The sequence below is a fragment of the Anolis carolinensis genome, chromosome 1, assembly GCF_035594765.1.
Source record: "Anolis carolinensis isolate JA03-04 chromosome 1, rAnoCar3.1.pri, whole genome shotgun sequence".
NCBI classification, from domain to species: Eukaryota; Metazoa; Chordata; class Lepidosauria; order Squamata; family Dactyloidae; genus Anolis; species Anolis carolinensis.
In genome coordinates this window covers 340101485-340124882 of record NC_085841.1, presented here as the reverse complement: position 1 = coordinate 340124882, position 23398 = coordinate 340101485, and the positions used below count along the sequence as shown (strand labels likewise).

General features: G+C 39.1%; 1 protein-coding gene across 1 annotated transcript in view; it reads left to right on the top strand.

Annotated features, from left to right (window-relative positions):
* The first annotated feature begins 9144 nt into the window (after positions 1-9144).
* nrde2 (NRDE-2, necessary for RNA interference, domain containing) overlaps positions 9145-23398 on the top strand; it is a 33439-nt gene continuing 19185 nt past the window's right edge. The window contains exons 1-6 of the mRNA XM_062968394.1: positions 9145-9427; positions 13596-13704; positions 14726-14932; positions 17295-17441; positions 19056-19515; positions 20905-21310. Of these exons, the coding sequence (XP_062824464.1) occupies positions 9160-9427; positions 13596-13704; positions 14726-14932; positions 17295-17441; positions 19056-19515; positions 20905-21310 (1597 nt within the window). The 5' untranslated portion in view covers positions 9145-9159. The remainder of the gene's footprint in view (positions 9428-13595; positions 13705-14725; positions 14933-17294; positions 17442-19055; positions 19516-20904; positions 21311-23398) is intronic.

The window sequence follows — 23398 nt, the reverse complement described above, 5'->3', positions numbered from 1 at the left end:
AGTTTGGGAAAATTACCTTTTTGACTTCAGTTCCCAGAATAATCTGGCCAGCATGATCCATAACTGGAGGATTCTGAAGTTGCAGTCTAAAAGTAATCTTCCCTGACTGACACACAAAATAATAATAATAATAATAATAATAATAATAATAATAATAATAATAATAATAATAATAATTCCGAATCCAGACTGACAAAGTCCTGGAACACAACACACCAGACATCACAGTTGTGGAAAAGAAAAAGGTTTGGATCATTGATGTTGCCATCCCAGGTGACAGTCGCATTGACGAAAAACAACAGGAAAAACTCAGCCGCTATCAGGACCTCAAGATTGAACTGCAAAGACACTGGCAGAAACCAGTGTAGGTGGTCCCGGTGGTGATGGGCACACTGGGTGCTGTGCCAAAAGATCTCAGCTGGCATTTGGAAACAATAGACATTGGCAAAATTACGATCTGCCAACTGCAAAAGGCCACCCTATTGGGATCTGCACGCATCATCCGAAAATACATCACACAGTCCTAGACACTTGGAAAGTGTTCGACTTGTGATTTTGTGAAACGAAATCCAGCATGTCCATCTTGTTTGCTGTGTCATACTGTGTCGTTGTGTCAATAATAATAATAATAATAATAATAATAATAATAATAATAATTTGTGATACGAAATCCAGCATATCTATCTTGTTTGCCATACAATAAAATAATAATAATAATAATTTCTTACACACCTCCCCTCTCATGGCTTGAGGTGTGTTACAGCATTGCTAAAACACATCTATATATATAAGAGTGATGGCATCACGGCGACCCACAAAACAACAAAACTACAGGCCCCCCAACCTCGAAATTTGACAACACAACCCATCATCCACGCCTCTAGGTTGATACAACAAAAAGAAAAGAAAAATAAAGTCCTAATTAGAGGGAGAGGAATGATTGCTTTTATCCAATTGCTGCCAGTTAAAAGGCTAAGCTCCTTCAACTTGGTCTCCTAGCAACCCAATAAAAAATAATAAAAAACACCAAAAATAATTAAAAACACTAAAAAATCAATACAATAAAATACTATAATAACAGAAAATAACTAAAAATAATACAAGAAAATAATAAAATATAATAAATAAAAAGATAACTTACAATAAAAATAATTTTAAAATACAAATAACGTCAAATAAAAATTACACAACAATTTTTAACCAATACCACCACCACTTTGCCACAGCAACGCGTGGCCGGGCACAGCTAGTAATCATATAAAAACACTCCGTAAAACACACATATTAAAACATATTTCCATAAAATACATATTAAAATATACAAAACAAAAGTTAGACATAGAACTAAAGTTTAAAATTTGTCATTAAAACTGCCTGGGTAGGCCTGCCAGAAGAGATAGGTTTTTACTTGTGTCTTAAATCTAAACAATTGACAATTATAGCGCTACAATTCCACTTTAACTGCCATGGCAACATGCTGTCGAATTCTGGGATTTGTAGTACTTGTATTTTACCTGTTGTACATCGGCTTGGAGGCCCAGGTGGGTTGCGAGGCAGTAGACAAAAGCCATACATAAATAAAAAGGGTCTTGGCAGGGATCCTATGCTCTGGTCAGCACCCATGAGCCTGTAAAAAAAAAGATGCATAAAACAGGAGCTGTAAAGGATGATAAAGGCTGATAGTCAGGTGCATTTACCAATTTCTAAAGGCTGCAGTTGCCTTTCAAAGGATGAATTCTGTATTTGTAGACAAACATGTTTGCTCAGTAAGCAGGTGAATTAAGTCTGTCTATTGCTTAAAGGAACATAAGGATCATCCATGAGAACAAAAGATGGTGGGAATATTTTTCAGAATAGATATGTTGCTTTGTAATTTTGATAAAAAGGTGTAATCCTGAATTCAAAAAGACACTCATCTGTCCATGTAGAGAGAGGGCTTTGAATATTCACTTCTTTAAGTGTCTGAGTTTGAATCCTTGTATGTTAATTGTACAGTATTGGTGCTACTGAGGGAACTTCCAAACAGTGCCAAAATCCGCATTTTAAAAGTGGGTTTAAAAATCCTGGAACCTGAGAGTAGGTCCACACACAGACCTGCCAGTCCTGGAATATGATCCACTGCCGTCCTCACAGTTTTCTTTTGAAGCGGATCAAGATGGAGGGCAGATGGGGAACATCCGGTGGAGGGTTTTGTTTTGTTTTTTAAAATCCCTCCATTATGCACTGGACTGTGTATGAGCACATGCAAATATCTTAATATAAATATTATCAGATTCGCATGTGCGCATATGAGGTCCAGTGCATAACGGAGGGAATTTTTTTTAAAAAAACTTCCATGGGATCTCTCTCTTCACCCAATTGTTAATTCAACCTCTGTTTAAGATTATAAAGTGTAAAATAAAGAGTTTAAGAAAGTTGTAATTGCTTTCCAGGAGCTCTCGGTGGCACAGTGGGTTAAACCGCTAAGCTACTGAACTTGCTGACCAAAAGGTTGAGGGTTTGAATCCGGGGAATGGAGTGCACTCCTGCTATTAGCCCCAGCTTCTGCCAACCTAGCAGTTCGAAAACATGCAAATGTGAGTAGATCAATAGGTACCACTCCGGTGGGAAGGTAATGGCGCTCCATTCAGTCATGCTGGTCACATGACCTTGGAGGTGTCTGCAGAAAACTCCGACTTTTCAGCTTGGAAATGGAGATGAGTACCCCCACCCCCCCCAGAGTTGGACACGACTAGACTTAATGTCGGGGGAAAACCTTTACCATTACTTAATTGCTTTCCATTTGTACTTCCTTTGAATCACCTGTGTGTCCCTTTGACATCCCAATCAGCTGATTAGCTGTTTTGGGCTTTTAAAAAGTACATGTTCATTGGAGCAGTCTACACAGGGGGGAGGGAAGGAAAGCACGTGTTTTGCATGACTGCAGGGATATACAGTGATGGGAATATGCACATTTTCCAGCCAGAATGGAGTTATAAGTGCAACATTTTGCTGTTTACCTCTTAACCCAATCCCTCCTGTATTGTGGCTAAATGTTGTTTAGCCATATCCCCTTTTAACCCGGTTACTTCCAGGTTTTGCAGCACTGAGTTAGGATTTTTTTCCAGCTGACAGCTCTTTTTTTAACACCCATATAAAAGCCAGACAGGCATAACAAGGTCTTCTTTCTTTGATGTATATCCCACCTTTTCCCCAAAATGTTTCCATGCTATGGACATGGATTTGATCAACAGAACTGGGCAGGTATTTAATTCAGTTATTATTCCCAGATTTCACCCCCCCCCCCCCAAATAAGCACCCATTTACTGTCTTTTAAAAAGACAGTAAATGAGTGAAAATGCAACTAATAGACCTGTCTAACCCATGTCCTAATAAAGATAAATTGGAGTGGCTTTAAGCACATATAATCTCTGTATTTACTGGGAGTCTTTTTTTAAAGATTAGTTTTTAAAAGTGTTTTATATATCTTCAATATAGAATTTCAAATGAATAATTTAAAACATAATTTCATTGTTACACTTCACTTGCATCAATTTGAAATAAAATCCATACAGTCAATAAATCAAACTGTGGACCCATACCAAATCTAGATTTCAATAAGCTAATACAAAACAGCATGGGAAAACCTTTATAATGCAGACATTCTAATGGAGGTTGTTAAGAACTCTTTCTAGGCTCAAAGTAATACCATCATTAATGCAATCCCTTGTCTGTATTACATGTTACTGTCATAAAAACATTTGCTCCATTTCATCAAAGTAAATCTAATGTACTGCAGAATAAAGTTTTAATGTGATTGAAAATGTAATCGATAGAACCCAGAGCAATAAATAAATCACTGGGATTGTCAGTTCCTAGTACTTTAAAGGAATTTGTTGAGTACTTTGAAGTCTAATGTAAAATCATATTAGCAGAGCGTCCATGGGGTAGAAATGAAAGGTGAATTATTTCATTCTTTCAGCTGCCTGCAAGAACTATATCATTGTCACAATGATATGACAAGTACTTAAATATCCTTGTTTTACTAAAACCAAATGTGTTTTTTTACAAAAAGTGATACAAATGGCTACAAGAAAAACAAAAAGGTATACAGTATATATCTCAATATATCAGAACAGAATCTTTATTAGTAAAAAAGACCAATCAGCCTACAGAAAGCACAGTTTTGACTGTAGTCTACTAGCAAATGTAGAATTTTTGCATTTCTGAAGCTGGCCTTAAAGTAGCGATTACCAAAGTGCAGCCCATGAGACCTCCAAAGACATTTTTGTGACCTTTTGGGCTCCACTGGAATCAAATAAAATGTTTACTATTTTTGTAACAATTTTGTCCCAAAATGTCCTCTGGTGGTATTTGAAGATTGTTGACATATTTTGAGGCCACTCACTTCCTAATGTAAAAAAATAAAAGCCTCTCCAGGTCTAAAATAACCAGGAAGCTGTCAAAATCCAGTGAAAATTCCCCCCTGTTTAGGTTATGTGGGGCAAAATGTTGATGTTTATATGTGTATACCATATATATGTGCTTGATATCATATTCCCAGCACCTCAAGATATCTCCAATTTATCTTCTTTTGAAGCTCTCAAATTTTTGTTTGTATTGTTAAAATAATAATATAGCAGTTATACCATATACCAAGGTGACCCCTGAAGAAAAGAAGTCACAGCTTGACTGTTTAGCAGAACTTCGTTCTGAGTTCCTGGAGAGCAATGAAGACTTAGCTATTTCACTTGGCCTTTGGTTCCTAAAATTAGAGATGGTTAATTGTTTGAAGTTCTAGATCTACTTTGAAAGAAGCATTTTAGTTATTTCAAAATCTCCCCCTACCCTCCTCAATCTTTTTTTAAAATGTTTTTTATTGAGGTTTTTTCTTATGCATAAATAAAATTAGGAACAAGTGGGTTAGGAAGGATGAAGGGAATTAGGGATACGGGAAGGGGTGGAAAGGGAACGGGTTGGGAAGGGGATGGGATAATGGAAAAAAAGGGGTTTGTGGGGAGGGGGTGGGGCTCTACTAAGAGTCCCCCTATGTGACTTCTGATATTCTTTTTCGTGTTTATATTTCTTCCATTTATCATAGAATAGTAGAATTGGAAGAGACCTCATGGGCCATCTAGTCCAACCCCCTGCTAAGAAGCAGGAAATCGCATTCAAAGCACCCCCGACAGATGGCCATCCAGCCTCTGCTTAAAAGCTTCCAAAGAAGGAGCCTCCACCACAGTCTGGGGGAGAGAGTTCCACTGCCGAACAGCCCTCACTGTGAGGAAGTTCTTCCTGATGTTCAGGTGGAATCTCCTTTCCTGTAGTTTGAAGCCATTGTTCCGTGTCCTAGTCTGCAGGGCAGCAGAAAACAAGCTTGCTCCCTCCTCCCTATGACTTCCCCTCACGTATTTGTACATGGCTATCATGTCTCCTCTCAGCCTTCTCTTCTGCAGGCTAAACATGCCCAGCTCTTTAAGCCTCTCCTCATAGGGCTTGTTCTTCAGACCCTTAATCATTTTAGTCGCCCTCCTCTGGATGCTTTCTAGCTTGTCAACATCTCCCTTCATCTGTGGTGTCCAAAATTGGACACGGTATTCCAGGTATGGTCTGACCAAGGCAGAATAGAGGGGGAGCATGACTTCCCTGGATCTAGACGCAATTCCCCTATTGATGCAGGCCAAAATCCCATTGGCTTTTTTAGCTGCCGCATCACATTGTAGGCTCATGTTTAACTTTTTCGCACACACTGCTGTCAAGCCAGGCGTCCCCCATTCTGTATCTTTGATTTCCATTTTTTCTGCCGAAGTGAAGTATTTTGCATTTGTCCCTGTTGAACTTCATTTTGTTAGTTTTGGCCCATCTCTCTAGTCTGTCAAGATCGTTTTGAATTCTGCTCCTGTCTTCTGGAGTGTTAGCTATCCCTCCCAGTTTGGTGTCATCTGCAAACTTGATGATCGTGCCTTCTAACCCTTCGTCTAAGTCGTTAATAAAGATGTTGAACAGAACCGGGCCCAGGACGGAGCCCTGCGGCACTCCACTTGTCACTTCTTTCCATGATGAAGACGACGCATTGGTGAGCACCCTTTGGGTTCGTTTGCTTAGCCAATTACAGATCCACCTAACCGTAGTTTTGTGTAGCCCACATTTAACTAGTTAGTTTGCCAGAAGGTCGTGGGGGACTTTGTCGAAGGCCTTACTGAAATACAGGTACGCTACATCCACAGCATTCCCTGTATCGACCCAACTCGTAACTCTATTGAAAAAAGAGATCAGATTAGTCTGGCATGACTTGTTTTTGGTAAATCCGTGTTGACTATTAGCAATGACCGCATTTGTTTCTAAGTGTTTGCAGACCACTTCCTTAATGATCTTTTCCAGAATCTTGCCTGGTATCGATGTGAGGCTGACCGGACGGTAATTGTTTGGGTCGTTCTTTTTTCCCTTCTTGAAGACAGGGACCACATTCGCCCTCCTCCAATCTGCTGGGACTTCTCCTGTTCTCCAAGAACTCTCGAAGATGATTGCCAGTGGTTCTGAAATAACTTCTGCTAGTTCCTTCAATACTCTTGGATGTAGCTGATCTGGCCCTGGCGACTTGAATTTAGCTCTTCACCTTTTTCTCTTTTCTTTTTTGCTTCTCCTGTTCTTTTTGATGTTCCAGATGATAATTCTTTAACAAGTAAAATAGTCTTTTCTAAAAAACAAAAAACAAAACAAATCTTTCTAAGTTATCATTTTAATATTCAATCTTTTAGTAGCCTGTAATCTCTCCAGATTTCTCATGCTGGCCTTTTCCTGGTCAAAAAGAGAGACTGAATTGATTCTCTTGGAAGCATCCTGGTGTGGAAGTTGTTTGAAAAACAAACACCTGAACTATTGAGAAAGAAAAAAAGATCAAAGCCAATTATTTACTTCTAACCGCTTTTTTTTGGCTCATTTGCTTTCTGTCATTAGTGGCAACCTATACAAGTAAAGTGGACACTAAATTAGAGGGGGTGCAGAGCAAGGTGTCTTCTCATCTGCCAGTGGGCCATGGCGGACTTCCTTGATTGACATCCCAGCAATCCAAGAACCTGCCATTGCTCAAAGCAGCCCATCATGGTCTTTTCAAATCTGGACAAACTTTTGAGATGTCTTTTAGGTGTCACGGAATCTCTGCTAAAAAAATTATATTTTCTCCCAATTTAAATATCTTGTAGAATCTTTAGCAATCATTCATGTAATCCTAGGGAACTCAGATGGAAAAACTCTGGCTCAAGACTGTTAGACAAGGAAGTAATGACACCGTAAGAATGGGTAAGTGGTTGTCAACAGCATGCTGAGAGACAGCTGGAGGATGTACAAAAATGCCAAGCATTTGACCCTGGTTTGAATTCTTAACATCTGGAAAAACAGATCTGAATGGGACAGGAAAAAAGATGTACAGTATATGTGGTTTTCTAGGAGACATGCTAATTATATTTGGTAAGTAAAACAAACTAGAGAGTAGATGGGGGAAATGGGAAATGTGAATACACTCATGTTTGGCTCCGAAGTATGCTTTAGTATGTAAGAAGTAAATTGGAAGTGAGGGCAATGAAAAGGAAATTACAGTCAGGCCTTTAGGAGAGATAGTTGTACAATTTGCTCAATTAAGTTTTGTTATGTCTGAGCACTTGTTCATGAGTAATTATGTGGTCACAAACTGAAAAGAAACAGAAATCCAGAGGGGAGGAAAAGGAAACAACTAAAGCAAGGAAATCACTGTTGCTTGTGCTCAATTTATAGTGTGATTTGAAAGCCTGGAGCTATGACTGTGTAACTGCTTTACACATGTCCTACAGAAGAACACCACTCAGAAAGCAGATGATTTTGTGTATATCCCTCCAGCCTTCTTGATGTGGGTGGAACTGACAACTGAGTTAACCAAGAACATTTAGCTACTTGGAGCAACTTTGGTAGAACTAAAATTAATGCTGGCTTAGGAGGCTGTTGTTGCTCAGTAAAAAATGGCATCTTCTACTGCCATAGACATTTGCTTCACAAAGGACCAACTATTATCAGTGTGACAGGCCAGATCATGGCCACTCAGTTTATTTATCGTGTCAGAAGCAAATTGAGGGTACAGTTATGTACAGTAGAGTCTTGCTTATCCAACATTCGCTTATCCAACGTTCTGGATTATCCAACGCATTTTTGTAGTCAATGTTTTCAATACATCGTGATATTTTGGTGCTAAATTCGTAAATACAGTAATTACTACATAGCATTACTGCCTATTGAGCTACTTTTTCTGTCAAATTTGTTGTATAACATGATGTTTTGGTGCTTAATTTGTATAATGATTACCTAATTTGATGTTTAATCGGCTTCTCCTTAATCTCTCCTTATTATCCAACATATTATCCAACATCATGTTATACAACAAATTTGGCAGAAAAAGTAGTTCAATATGCAGTAATGCTACATAGTAATTACTGTATTTACGAATTTAGCACCAAAATATCACGATGTATTGAAAACATTGACTACAAAAATGCATTGGATAATCCAGAACGTTGGATAATCCAGAACGCTGTGGCGCAGGCTGTTGAGCAGCCAGCTGCAAGAAATCACTCTGACCAAGAGGTCATGAGTTCGAGGCCAGCTCGGAGCCCTACGTTTGTCTTGTCTTTGTTCTATGTTAAGGCATTGAATGTTCGCCTTATATGTGTAATGTAATCCGCCCTGAGTCCCCTTCGGGGTCAGAAGGGTGGAATATAAATACTGTAAATAAATAAATAAGCAAGCGAATGTTGGATAAGTGAGACTCTACTGTAAATAATTTTATTATATTGTATTATTATTAGTATTATACTGTATTACATTATAATATTATCAATATTATATGTATATGCAATATCTTATATTATTAATACTGTAACGCTTTTTAAATAAAATGCACAGAGCCAGGCCTTGAAAGCCTATGAATAAGTTGCAGACTGAAATCAGGAGGGAAATGGGATTCCTTTTAACTGGAGGCAACTAATGAAAGCTGAAACAAAGTTCTTTCTATCTTCTACTGTTACAGAAATGAAGGACTGCATATTGGTTAGGGAAAGTAGTTCATCTAAATAACATTCTGCACATTAAACAGCCTGTAAATTCTCCTCTCTTCTCCTTTCTCCCTTTGAAGCCACTCTCAGCCTGTATCTCTCAATGACACAGCAGGTGCTATTCCCTCTTTGCCCTCTAGGGGGCGGGAGCCATTTTGGGAGCAGAGCCCACCTGGACTCCATTTCCCAGCATGCCTCGGAGGAGAGGCGCCACCGCCATCTTGGCTCCTTTCGAGGCGCTTTCTGTGTCCTAGGGGAAGGGGCGCTGAGGAAGTGGCAGCTCTTCGAGGCCATGGCCCTTTTCCCTGCGTTTGCGGGCGCCGCTCAGCCCGGGGAGGCTCCAGCGGGCCAGAGCGAGGGCTCCAAGAGAGGTAATGAATGGCTGCCTCCCCCTCAAAATATATCTCAATGGTCTCGTCCTCTGCGTTGGTTCTGAGGCCTTAAACCTCCCCTTTGCTTTGGTTACCTCTAGGCAGGCCTGGGCCAACTTGGGCCCTCCAGGTGTTTTGGACTTCAACTCCCACAGTTCCTAACATACATGAAACAAAACAACAAAGGTGTACCCTTCCTCATGAACCTGGCAGCCTGGTGGACATTTAGCTGTTTGGGCTGAAGCAAATGATTTACTAGAACATTGCTTTTTTCTGGGTCTCTATTTGATGGACCCTGAAGTGCAGAATCATTTCTGGCTCATTCCCAACTGTGGCATTCATGGACCCCTGCTGATACCGTTTGACTAGTGAAGTTCAATACAAACAATGGGGCATTTCTGTGTATTTTGCTGATGTTGACAGGGAGGAGGAGTGTCTCAGGCACCTGGAAAAAAGAACCCAGATGAGTCCTTTCATCCAGTTCATGCAGCTCTGAATATAGTGTGGAAATGTTTTAGAATGAGCAGCAGAGGGATTCTTTACTGGAAGCTTCTTTTCATTCCTGAGCATAGTGTGGGGATAGTACATGCACAAATAAGGCCTGAACAAAAATTTGCAGCTGCAGTGTCTCTCCATACTGTTAGAGTCGTGTGGGGTATTTTATAGCAGAATACTGGTAAGGAGCCCCGGTGGCAAAGTGTGTTAAAGCATTGAGCTGCTGAACTTGCAGACCGAAAGGTCACAGGTTCAAATCCCGGGAGCGGCATGAGCAACCGCTGTTAGCTCCAGCTTCTGCCAACCTAGCAGTTCGAAAACATGCAAATGTGAGTAGATCAATAGGTACTGCTCCGGCGGGAAGGTAACAGCGCTCCATGCAGTCATGCCGGCCACATGACCTTGGAGGAGTCTACGGACAACGCCGGCTCTTCGGCTTAGAAATGGAGATGAGCACCAACCCCCAGAGTCAGACATGACTGGACTTAACGTCAGGGGAAACCTTTACCTTTTTACTGGTATAGAAGTGTCTGGTATTCTGCAACACTGCTTCTTACACTGTGCGTCCCAATCCCAAATTGGATCCCTTTAGCTCAGTGTTGGGGTCATGAAAAATTTGGCAGCAGTAAAGGGTTTCTGAACACCACCCATTTATACAAATCTTTTAGCAACAACATGCAGTGTTTAAAGTGGACTCTGCAGAAAATGTGTCAGCTTTACTCAGCAGAAAGGAACATCAGCCTGTTGGGCAAGCCTTGCAAATAGTGATTTATTATTAGTAAATGTTTGTTTTTAATACCTATTTTATATACCTCTATACTGGGGTCATGTAAAAATGTCTTCGGTGGAAAGGGGTTGCGAGTGGAAAACGTTTTAAGAAGATTTGGTCTATATTAAAACAGAATATAGTTTTACCTCAGTTAATGAACTAGAAATGTTAGTTCTTTAACAGAAGGTTTAGTAACAGGCGCAGGAATAATGTAGAAAGAATAGGGTTAGGATCATAAAGCTCTCAAAAGAAGAGAAGTTCAACATTATATGTAAATGTGGTTTTTTCGTCTCAGTTTTTAAAAAATAGTCTTCATAGACTTGATTTGATTTGATTCCCACAGTCTCCTTGGCTTCTGTATTGATTCCCCCCCCCCATAACTACGTTCCATTGCTACCAAAACGATGTATGTTTGTACAAAATAACTCTATACATAACTATGGCAGTACAATTTGTGGCTGTGTCAATGGCAAACGCCTCCTCCTCCTGCCCTCCCATTTTAGAATAGAGCTTTCCAAACATTTCAGGTTGTTAACACATGTTTTTAGACCTGCGTCATTTTGCGACACAGTAATTCAGTTTCCCTAAGAAACCGGAGATTAAACTAACTCCTTGTAAGAGATACATACGCCTACATACATTGTGATATCTCATGGAAACATTTCATCTACGTATATAAAAATATATGATTTATTGTTTATTTTACATAGACTCGTAGGTTTCTCATTACGTTAGTGATATCTTGTGGAACCTCTAGTAACAGATTTTGGAAAGCTCTGCTTTAGAACATACAATGTGTATCTCATTTTTAAGTTCAGTTGCTTCTCTGAAAACCTGGAAGCAAAATTTGGCTTCAGAATTTCTAAAATGTAAACCTGGGGTCCCCAGATGTTTTTGGCTTACAACTCACAGAAATCCCAGCCAGTTTATCAGCTGTTAGGATTTCTGGGAGTTCAAGGCCAAAAAACATCTGGGGACCCCAGGTTGAGAACCACTGCTCTAACCATTTATAAAATAAAATTTCCTGATGGTCGTATGCCTTCTGTGCAAGTTTAAGTACTTAGTTCAGAGGAACAGTAAATCAAACTGCTCCTCAGAACTAAATACTTCAACTTGCGCAGAATGTCATGCAGTTTGCTCTGCAGGTAAATTAATGCATTTATTTGAAGTTTTCTATTAATAATGGCCTTTGAACTTGTTCCAGCATCTGTTTGTTTACATCAGGAGTTGCCAAACTGCAGCATAGATGGTGACAGTTCTTGGCATTCCTGGGCTGGATCCATTTTGATTTCTCATCTTTCTGGTTGATTCTTCAGTTTTATTTTGGAAGACAAATGTTAGACTTGCTTAATTATCTGCAAAACAGTATGAAGGTCTATTCCTGCATCACTATTCCTGATATTGGTTACTGGCTAGGCAAAATTCAGCAATAAACTCCCTATTTTGATAGACTGAAGTTATTTCTCAGTTTTGAGCAGATAAATACAGTAATTTCCTTCTCTAATACCAAATTATTAACTGAAGTCTTGGTAGTGATACTCTGATCTAAAGTAGCTTTTCCTAGGAAACTAAGAGTCAGGTCCTTTCATGACTCTGAAATATGCAGCCCTTATTTTCAGAGTCAGTATTTTTAAATTAAGTGACAAAAGGAAAACACACCAAGCTGCTCTTATTGATAATGCAGACATTCTCTCATAAAAGTTTTAGGGGGCTTCTTAATGGGTTGAGCAAATGTTAGATCATAACGGATTTTGATATCTTCATGTGCTGTACAAAAATTTCCAGGTGCAGGAATATCGTGGTTTTTAGCCGAATATCCAGATCTTTGCATGTCTGTATGTTCCTGCAATCGGAAATCACGGGATTTTTTAATCTGGGTTCCCGGATTTTAGATGCTTGTTTAGATCCTTGGTCGGTTCCTAAAAAGAAGGTAACACTTGAGTAAAAGGCAAAAACTTTGTCCTGGGAAGATAAACTTCATCCATCACCTGTTTAATGAAGTTTGTGGCAGAAAAATGAAGTTCCTGGGGTGCAACAAGTACTTTCACATTAAGTAGTACACAATGAAACAGGAACAGACACTTTCAAACCTGAAGCAGAATGTCGTCATTATTGTCGTCAGACCTTGTTGTATGGCTATCTGTGCAGACAGGTTTTGTGGTGTACTTGTGCCAGGGAACAACAGGTTGCTGGGTTATACTGGCGGTTCCTCATTGTGTGTATGCTGATTACATGTGTACAGTTTAGTAAATGGCATGGCAAAAACTTAGTACTGGCTGTTGGGACATGGATGTGCTGGAGAGGAATATAAATACTGAGTCTAGTCATGCAAGTGGCTAATGGGAAAAGCCATGTACAACCCGGAACAGCACCCTGTTGTTTGATGCCACAAATACACAACCAAATCTGTCTGGACAGATGGCCAGGTAGCCAGGTTGTAAAAATAGTCGATAATGACAAAGTTCTGTTTGATTGTGTGCTGCTGACTTGGGCAGTAGTGGTCCTACCCCATGAAGTTTGTTTGTGTGGGAGATACTTCATGAAACTTCTGGGGGGACCAGTTTCTCTGGCCAGGACAAAGAATGGAACTTTTGCAGTGATCTGCACATCTGAATCTCCACATATCCACATATCCACATCCCGTCATTTAAAAAAAATAAACCTCAGAGGTTTCCGGCGGAAGACCAATGGCGGCCGTCTTGGGAGCTTCTAAATCTTGGAACAAAGCAGCAAGTCTGGACAACAGAGGCAGAAATCCCAGGCCTAACGGATCTGTATGTGGTCCTCTTCTGAAGTCCTGGGATTTTTTGCCCCTCTTTAAACCCCGTGATTTAGTGCTGTCTGGAAGCACTCTGGGTTGTCTATTGGCATTAAAAAAACCCTACCTTTCTTATATATCTGCAGAATTCAACTGGCTGACCAATCCAAGTTTCTCCAGTGAAGATGCACTAAGACTGCACCAACATGCTTTAGAAGTAACAGATCCTGATGCAGAAAAATCATCAGTCCAAAAGTAATGTATTCCTTGGTATCTTTTATTATAGCTTTTTGAAATGTACTCACAGACAAACCTATGGCCAGTTTTACAAATCAAAATCTGTTATTCATTCAATTGTACTATTTTTGCATTTATAGGAGTAAGTTCCATTGTACTCAGTGAATTCCCAATAGCTATGCATAGATTTGTGCTTTATGTCTTCTTGTTAATATCTGCTAACCTTTCATAAAACTCTGGAGCTAATTTGCCAAGATGTTTGGTCTTGCCTTCAAGGAACAGCCACCATCCTCAGAAGTACATTCATCTGAATAGAATGACATCAGTGTGATCACAGACCCAGTAGATAATCTCATGACTAAAATTGGGGGTGGAAGGGTGTGCCACTATAAAAATGGAAATATCTGTATACTATATTTGGGAATGTATGTTTCATGTGATTAGATTTATGCCCATTATGTTATTCACTGCAAGAAAAACATCATATGCAAACTAGCTCACCATGGGCAGTCTTGCTTTACCCTTGCAAAATGTAATTTTTAGTTCTTTTTCAAAATGGATATTTTGAGGGTTAGAGAGCTCAAACTAACAAAGAAAGATTCAATATCTTGTTCTAGAGAAAAATTCCTTCCAGGAACAGCCTATTTTGACTAAATGTGGTTGGTTGAGTGGGATGGAGTTCAGGGCTTACTAAACCAACAATAAGGACAATAGGTGGCCTATGGGCTGTGTGCTTGTCATCGGTGATTTTGCATCACAGTCAATGGACTAAAAAGGCCTTTTGCACTTTAGTTGTGTCAGAACCCATTATAACTTATTGTGTATTTGGACAAGCAGAGTTTATTAAAATGCTCTGTAATAATTAACTATTCAATCCCCTTCCATCTTTTAAGTTTATGCATGTACTTCAGCCATCCTCTGAAAGTCATTTTCAAGCAATCTACCAAATCTTTCTGCCCTCTTTCAGCTTTAGGAATTGCATGGTGAATATTTTCAATTACATAGCTTTTGTTCTTTGATTATGTCTGTTTATAAGCAGAACAACGTCCAGTGTAGAGCCACTAGCAGAAAGTGAAGCTTGTGAAAGTTCTGAAAAATCAGCTAAGAAAAGAAAGAAAAAGAAAAAACGAGAACACAAAAAAGTAAAAAAGAGAAAAAGAAGCAGGGATCAGAGAAGCAGTGATTCAGAATCGGACATGGAGGATGTGAAAGATAAAAATAATGAAAAAAGAGGAGCAGAATTGAAGTACGTAAGTACATTTTATTCTTGAACTTATTTTGGTTCTGCTTATTGTCTCATGTCTTGCTGAACACCAAAACAATCCAGACATCATAACAAGGTTGGAACATTTAACAAAGAAGTAAACCTATTAGATACAATTCACGTATTTCTAAATAAACATGCATATGTGCTCCAAGTCAATAACAAGTATTTACTGATAATTAGAGATGCAGTAAATACTTGACACTGCCTTTCTTCTTTTCTTACCATGTTTTTACCCAAGAAGCCTGGAAGGAGGAAGAAGCTGCAGTAATACCATTTTTCAGTTGTCTTTGATCAGGGCATTGTTGAGACCAAAAGAGGAGAAAAAAAAGCAATAGGGTGATAGATAGGATAGAAACATGGATGGTCATGAAGAAGTAAGAGTAAAACATGTTTCCAATTTATACAAATACATTGATATACCATATATACTCATATATAAGTTGACTAATTTCTAAGTCAAGGACAGGCTTGGGGAACAAAATTATGATACAATCCTGTGAATAAACCGAGGGTCATTGCACAGAGAAGGGAAAGAACCATTGCCGCCTCAGGTGTCCTGCTGCATTCAAAAAGGTTAGAAGCAACGCTATGACTGAAGGAGTAGAGGGAATCGGTGCTTCCTTTAAGTTCTCCCTGGATGGACCATGCTCTTTCCAAGCTCAGAGAAGGAAATGCTTCCTTTTTGGACAAGAATACTCACTGAGCCATAAATAAACCTAGTTTTCTTAGTTGATTTTTTGTTGAAATATTTCTATGCTTATTTATGGGAATATAGGGTAGTTCTCCATCTTAGGAACAAGGCTTTTACTTGGTTAAATAAATGTGTTTAATTCCAGCTTGGACTATTAGCAAAAAAAAAAAAAGCCATCATGCTTTGTTTCTGCGTTGAGGTGGGAGGAGAAGAAAACAGATACGAATACAGTCAGCACAGATTACTTTTGTCTTCGAGTTGTATTTCTTAGTTCAAAATGTGGGTCCCTTCTTTCCGTCTTGACAGGTCCCTTTCCCCATTTAGAGTCATTACATATTGTAGAACAATTGAGCTTATCATGATGTCCACTGAAAATAAAATAATTGTGGACTGTTTTATTAATGTTTAGTACTTCAGATCTGTAACTTGACTAGAATGAGTAACTCCTTTAGCTGGCAAGCCAGAAGCAAGCTAGTGTGTATTAGCTGCCTTCTGGCTGCTTTGGCAAATGTCTTATCAAACTGTTGGGAATAATCAGTTGAGTCAGGACAGGGGGATGGATGCCTTCAGAAGATAATGTAGTAATAATTTCTCTTAACCTTTTAATTTATAAATGAAGGTGTGACCTTATGGTAATTTCACTTGCCTGTCACGACTTTGACTATTTATTAAGGCGCTGTGCCCTTCATCTCTCCCCCACAAACCACTCTTTGCATGGTTTGTAATAAGTTCCAGCAGAATCATTGTGGTTGACTTCCAAAAAGATTTGGCTTCTTGTCAACTTTTTTACATGTTTGATATCTCTATATAAATGTTATGCCTCAGACATTCGTTTCTTTAAAATAAGCTATGAGATTCCTTGGGAATGGAACATTGGCATGTCTTCTGAATCGTTGAGTACCTCTCTGTGATGAATGTATTAATATATTGCTAACATAATATAGTTACTGTATACATTTTCTTCATGAGAATAGAGGTCTTCCTTTAAAAATTTCCCCTTTGTGTTGGGAATTTACTGTTTTCTTAAGGATGCTTGCCCATCCCTCTTTAATATTTTTGACTCTGTAAACTTCATGTACGCTGATGACTCAGTATAAACAATAACTTCACAATAATAGCGCAGAGGACTTTAAAATAGTAAGTCACATGACAAGTTGTGACAATTGACATAATAGCAAAGGAAAGGTATAATTGCAATACTTACTCTAAAAGAAGAAAAGTCAGATGAATAGAGCAATCCCAATTCAAAAATGTATCCACGTTTTTGGACTTAATTTTTGTGTAGTTGATTATTTACAGATTTGATTAATATGTTCCTTTCAGGTCCTCCAAGTGCCGTTCTATAGTCCAGTTGATCATAGAGTTGAGTGGAAGACCTAGATATTTCTATAGAGTGTTTTTTTATTTGTGGGGGGTTTTTTTGTAGGGGCCATGCCACTAACCCCAGCGGATATGGGGGGCTTACTGTATCATCAGTCTATTTTGTCTACTGGAATAATCTTTGACATCAGAGCAATGCTTTTTAGAGCTATCTGGTAGCAGAACTGCTCAGATATCTAAAATGTGCTGTCAGAAGAACCCTAGAACAAATACCGAACTTAGTTTCCTATTTCCACCTCCCTCCATGTTTTTCTTTTTTCTCTTTGGCAGCCTGGGAGACAAAACCGCAAGTGTGAACTGCAACTCTATTTGGCTGGATGATATTCAGGGTTTGGTAACAGAATTATTCAGAACAGATAAGAAACCAGATCCTGCCAATTGGCAATACAAGTCACTGTACCGAGGGAACATTGCAAGGTAATGTAACTTACAGGTATGAAATTTGATAGCAGTAATGATCTGGTGAAGTTATTTGTGATAACTGATTGAATCCAAAGCTGGAGCATGATTTATTTGTTTGTAGCTGCTTGTACTCAATTCCTGTAGTGCTCAGTCTTCCTCTGCTTTCCTTGTTTGCCATTAGCTGGATGCAGGCGCACAGCCATTACCTTATCCGTTTAATCCATGCACATATGTAAATCCAGGTGTCTGCTGCCTATAATGGATGGGCTCTTAAATTACTTCTGCTTCCAGCAGGACAAACTGCTCTACATTCTAAGACCTGCCTGAAAAAACAACCACACTCTTGCTATTGCATATATTTAATACTATGAAGCAGAGTGGCTCTGTCATTTGGATGTTTAAAAGGGAGATAACAGATATGTACTATTCTGTACTTGATTGACTACAATTTCATTTCTCGTATTAATCTGTTCATAGAGGAGAAAATAGATTGTTATGTTGGTTTTGGAATTGCCCACAAAACAGAAAGAACCAAGATAAACCGCTGACTGAGATTTTAACATAGTTTTGACCATTACAGAAAATGTGTGTTTTTTTAAAAAAAACATGCAGTTTTCTTGTACATTGTGTGTTCCCCTGAGAATTTCATAATTTACCCTGTGTGAGCTTCAGTGATGCTGAGAATCCAGCTGGCATGTGGAAAGACATTTGCTCCCAAATGTCTGAATTGCACCCAGTGAGCGGAATTCACTCCTCACCACCTGCGTCCCATTTTAAGTCCTGAAATTGCTGCAGTTGCAAAGCCAACAGTCTGTACCTGATGATTCAGTGATGCAGAGTTCATAAAGTTCACAGAGCTTTATTTGGCCTTCAGCCAAGTCCAAGTACTCATCAGTAAGTCACATACCATTCACAACTATAAATGAAATAATACAGTTCCTGTATTTTGCTTGGAGGTTTGCTCTGTACTTGTACATCATTGCTGTTGCCACGTGTGCTCTGCTTTTGTTTTTGTTGACTGCCTTTAAGTTAACTTCTACTTATGGCGACCCTGAGAGACCTCCAGGTTACGCTATTCTCAACAGTCATGCTTTAAGTCTTGTAGATTCAGGGTTATGTCTTCCCTGATTAAATCTAATCACCTTTCAGCCAAAAATGACAACCAGAAACATTGTTGTCACTCAGCCCTCAGACATTTGTCCATCTTTTCTAGCAAAGAAACAATATTAATCAATGGGCACAAAGAGTCAGAAGCGACTAAACAAATAACATTTACTGCCATTCCTCGTCCCATTGAAAAAGTAATTGCCAGTCTCCTACATCAGATAGCCTGGGAAGCATTGAGTTGAGAGACAAATGACTGGCAAAAACTAGTAATCTACCTCAGGCTTGGCTTCTGAGACTGTGTGCACTTAGGATGAAGTGCAAAGCATGTGCTTTGTGAATTCACATGCTAGAATTGTGCTGGTGGGGAAATAAACATTCTCGCTAGATTGTTACAAATCATTTGTGGGGAAATACAAAGTGGTATTACTGAGTTGGTAAGTCTGTGACATTACTGAAAAATATATATGTCTTCCCTCCTTTTCCCCTACCTTGGAAACTTAGTTTTAACTATTACTTTTAAAGATACAAAAGGAGAAGTAACCTCTGCCTTGGCATTGATCTGAAGAAGCAACATATAATTTGGGAGAGTTCTGCAACAGAAAAAAAGTCCTCTTCTAAGCGGACAGAGCGTTATTTCACAAAAGGTGGCCTGAAGCTCCTGAATGTGGATGGCATTCCTATCACTAGTAAAAGTCAAATCTCTACTCCTGGCTCAGCTACTTGGATCCCAGTTTTGCAAAGGGACACAGATAATATTCCTACTACAAGCTACGTGAATCCTCTTGGGGTCTACGATCCGCTGACAACTTTATGGCTACAAGGAAAAGGCCCACCTGAGGATGACTCACGGAAGCAGCAGGAAACGCAAGAAAAGTCTGAGAGTGGAACTTCTCACTTAATGAAAAAACTGGAAGAGCACAACAGGATGGTTAGAGAAAATCCCGGAGACGTCAAAGCATGGATGGATTTTGTTTCTTTTCAGGTGAGTGCAGGCTGGTGGTTTGGAGGGTTCTGGGACATGATGAGGAAAGATGCCCCAAAATGGTGGTCTGAATAACATTAGTTGGGATAAAAGTAATCTGTCCAGTTAGTACATATTTCTTTGTTCATTCATTCATTCATTCATTCATTCATTAGAGGCCAATGGAGTATAGTGGTTTGAGCATTGGAATTTCACTCTAGAGAACAGCTCTGTCATGGAAGCCCAGTGGGTGACTTTGGGCAAGTCACACTCTTACAGCCTCAGAGGAAGGAAAAGGACCCTACCCATCCAAACAATATTGCTGAGAAACTCCAGTGAAATGATTAAAAGCATACAGAAAAAACAATTGTTTATCACCTCTTGACCTGTCTGGGCCCTAAGGCAATACTCAGTTGATAAAAATAATAAAATCATAGAGTTGGAAGAGACTACAAGGACCATCCAGTTCAACCCCCTTCCATATAGGAACACATAATGAAAGCACTCTCGACAGATGGCCCTTCAGCCTCTGCTTAAAAACCCCCAGAGAAGGAGACTCCACCACACTCCAAGAAAAAAGCATATTTCACTGCTGAATTTTTGTAAAACATTAAAATAGTATTTAAAGTAAATAACTAATAAGCAGCTTAATAGTAGAGTTTAAAAATAGACAACCAGTTCAAAAAACAACACCATAGTAGGCCATCCCTAATACTAAGAGCTAAAGGCCATTTGAAACAATAAGTCTTCATTCCCCACAGGAGACTCAGAAGGGATGGAGCAGAGGGAGTTGCACAATCTTATTTGCCCATCATAGTTTCATATGGTGCGATATGCAAAAGTGCTCATATAGGCTCATATAGGGCAATCTTACATTTTGCTTGACCCTACATTTTGTTTAGGGTTTTCTATGTCAAGACAACATCTGGTATTTAAAGACATAGCCACATTAATTTGTTTCATCACAGAAAGGTATAAGGGAACTGAGGCTAACTGAGAAGCATAAGTTTCTAGTATAATGTTTTTGTGGACATCTGGTGAAGACTAGATTCAAAGACATTTATTGTAGAAATGTCTTTTTCTCAGTCAGTCTCACTACAGGATTCACTTATACCAGTATCATTTCAACATCTGGAAAGATACATAATATCCACTCCAGATTTAGACAATCATATGTATCACACAAAGTTGTCATATGCTTAATGTAAAATACTATACAACATTCATTTTTGAAAGCATTGTTTGTCTTTGCTTTTTGCCTTTTCAGATTTATTCATTTCCAAACATCTTTTCTAAAAGTTAGTTGATGGAGCCGCCTGTAAAAATTTCAAGACACCATAAACTCCAAAGCATCTCTTTTAAATTTTTATTGCTGTTTTTATAATTGTTTTTCCCCCTCTTATTTTAAAGGACGAACTCATGAGAGGTCCCAGCTGTTTTACAATGACCGAAGGAGAATGGGAGACACGAAAGAAGTCACTCAAGCTAGTCTTAGAGAAGAAGCTTGCAATTCTGGAGAGAGCCATTGAAAACAACCCAAACAGCGTTGACCTGAAATTGGCCAGGTTGAAGCTTTGCATGGAATTTTGGGAGCCATCGGCTGTGATTAAAGAATGGCAGAAATTGGTTTTCTTGCATCCAAATGACCCAGTGCTGTGGCAGAAATATCTCTTGTTCTGCCAGAGTCAATTCAGCACCTTTGTGGTTTCAAAGGTTCATAGTTTGTATGGCAAATGCCTGAGTACTTTGTCGGCAATACAAGATGGCAGTATGGTGTCACACCCAGCATTGCCAGGCACAGAGGAAGCCATGTTAGGTAAGAGCACCATCTTTCATTTTGTTTGCCTGTTTACCTTTTTGAAGGACATTCCTTTATTTTCTTCTTTTGTCATCAGTGCTCAGAGAAATGTATTTATGAACGACCCTATATAGTCTTGTATAAATCTATAAGTTTTCGTCAGAAAATCAACCCCCAAAAAATGGATCAATTTATCCTTGGTACTCAATGTGAACACTGTTCCTTGACTCTTATAAAAAAGGAAACCATTTAATTTAATTTATTTCTTTATTCAATTTATACCCCGCCCTTCTCACCCTGAGTGGGACTTAGTGTGGTTTACATAATTTGGCACAATTCGATGCCACAGTTCAACAATATATAGCAAAACAAAATAACAAGCAATAAAAAATGGAACATATAAATATAATAAAACTTTAAAACATAATACATAGTCTGGCATCCATCCCCTTATCTGAGTAGACTGGCAAAAGAAGAGCTTAGTCCATCTCAAGATAACTTAAAAGAAGCACTGACCCATTCTACTCTGCATAGTGACACTTCAGGCCTTTTCATATTCTTGGGTGCAGAAATGGTGGCAATGGGCCAGAATCAGCTGATCCCAGAGGCAGCCTTGGTGCTTCCCCCTCCCTGGAATGACCCTCAACTTATGCATGGTCATATCAAAGTCCATAATTTTGGTCCAAAAACCTGCCTTCGACTTATACGTGAGCTTGACTAATACATACAGTAGGTACAGTTATATCCCAACTTTATTTGGCTCAGTAAAGCACATGATTCTCCTTTGGCTTCATAATAGCTTTTTGACATACTTTGACCTGAAGTAAATGACCCAGGTAAGTGAGCTTTAGGGCCTTGAATCTGAATTCCTCATCTCGGTTCTGTTATCTTAGGCCACTTCTACACTGCCCTATATCCCAGGATCTGATCCTAGATTATCTGGCAGTGAAGACTCATATAATCCAGTTCAAAGCAGATAACCTGGAATATAAGGACAGTGTGGAAGGGGCCATAACCTCTATGCTGCACTGGAGTCTATTTGTTAGGGGCAAAAGAGAGTGCTACATACTGTGGATAGTTAATTTATTAATTTTGCTGACAAGATCTGGTGTTGGTCGGTCAGATGGTAGAGAATAAACACATATATGCAGAAATTGTCTTATCCAAGGCTGGTCATATTTGTTAATTTATTTCTGTGGAACCTCCATGCCCAGAGGCATTGTACCAATGGATTTCAGTTGCTGTAGAGGATGCTTGGAGTCTTGCAGAGGAATATAGATGAGAAAGTGGATGCTAGATTGTTGGACCAAATCAAAGGCCTATCTAGTCCATCAAACCAATCCCACAGTGGGAAAGAGATACCTACAAGCTGGACATGGGCACAATAGGAATTTCTTTTTCCTGTTCCTCTACCTCTGATATCTTTATCCTTTATGAATAGGTCAAATCCCTTTTACCTCTTGACTGATTTTCTTGAACATATCTTCAAATATAGGTATGTCTCAGTTAACAAAGTATGTTTCTTGGCATTCCTTCTCTCACCTTCTTCTCAGTGTGATTTGTTGCTCTGTCTTTGCTTTCTTCCTGCCAAGATCTTCTGTCAAGATCTGGTGGTAGCTATCATACCACATTCGCTGCACTGGGAATGATTGGATTCTTGCTTCACACCCAATGAAGGGGGTCAGGATGGAGTGCCCACTCATATAAGAGGCTGCCATTTCCTTTCTCAGTGTGAATCAGTGCTCCTGGCTCGCCTCTTTCTGTGGAGGAAAGCATGTCAAAAATGAGTCATAATCACAAAATATAGAACTGGGGTTGTTAGATGTGCACCATAATCATACATCCCTCTCTGCATTCTGAGCATATTAACTTTTAAGTGTGAAAAGTCAAGAAAATTAGTGCTTGGTGTCTGTGGTTATCATGTGCTTGGATATCAATAAACCCAAAAAACGTCTTGATGTAGAACTATCACATGTAGGTTTCCAGACAAGCAGGCAAATCAAATTAGGAGGGAAAGATTTTTTACTTTTCCAGAATTGAAATAAGAATCTCTTTTGCTTTTGAGTGAAATGTGCCACCCAACTTTTAACTCACAAAAATATGCCA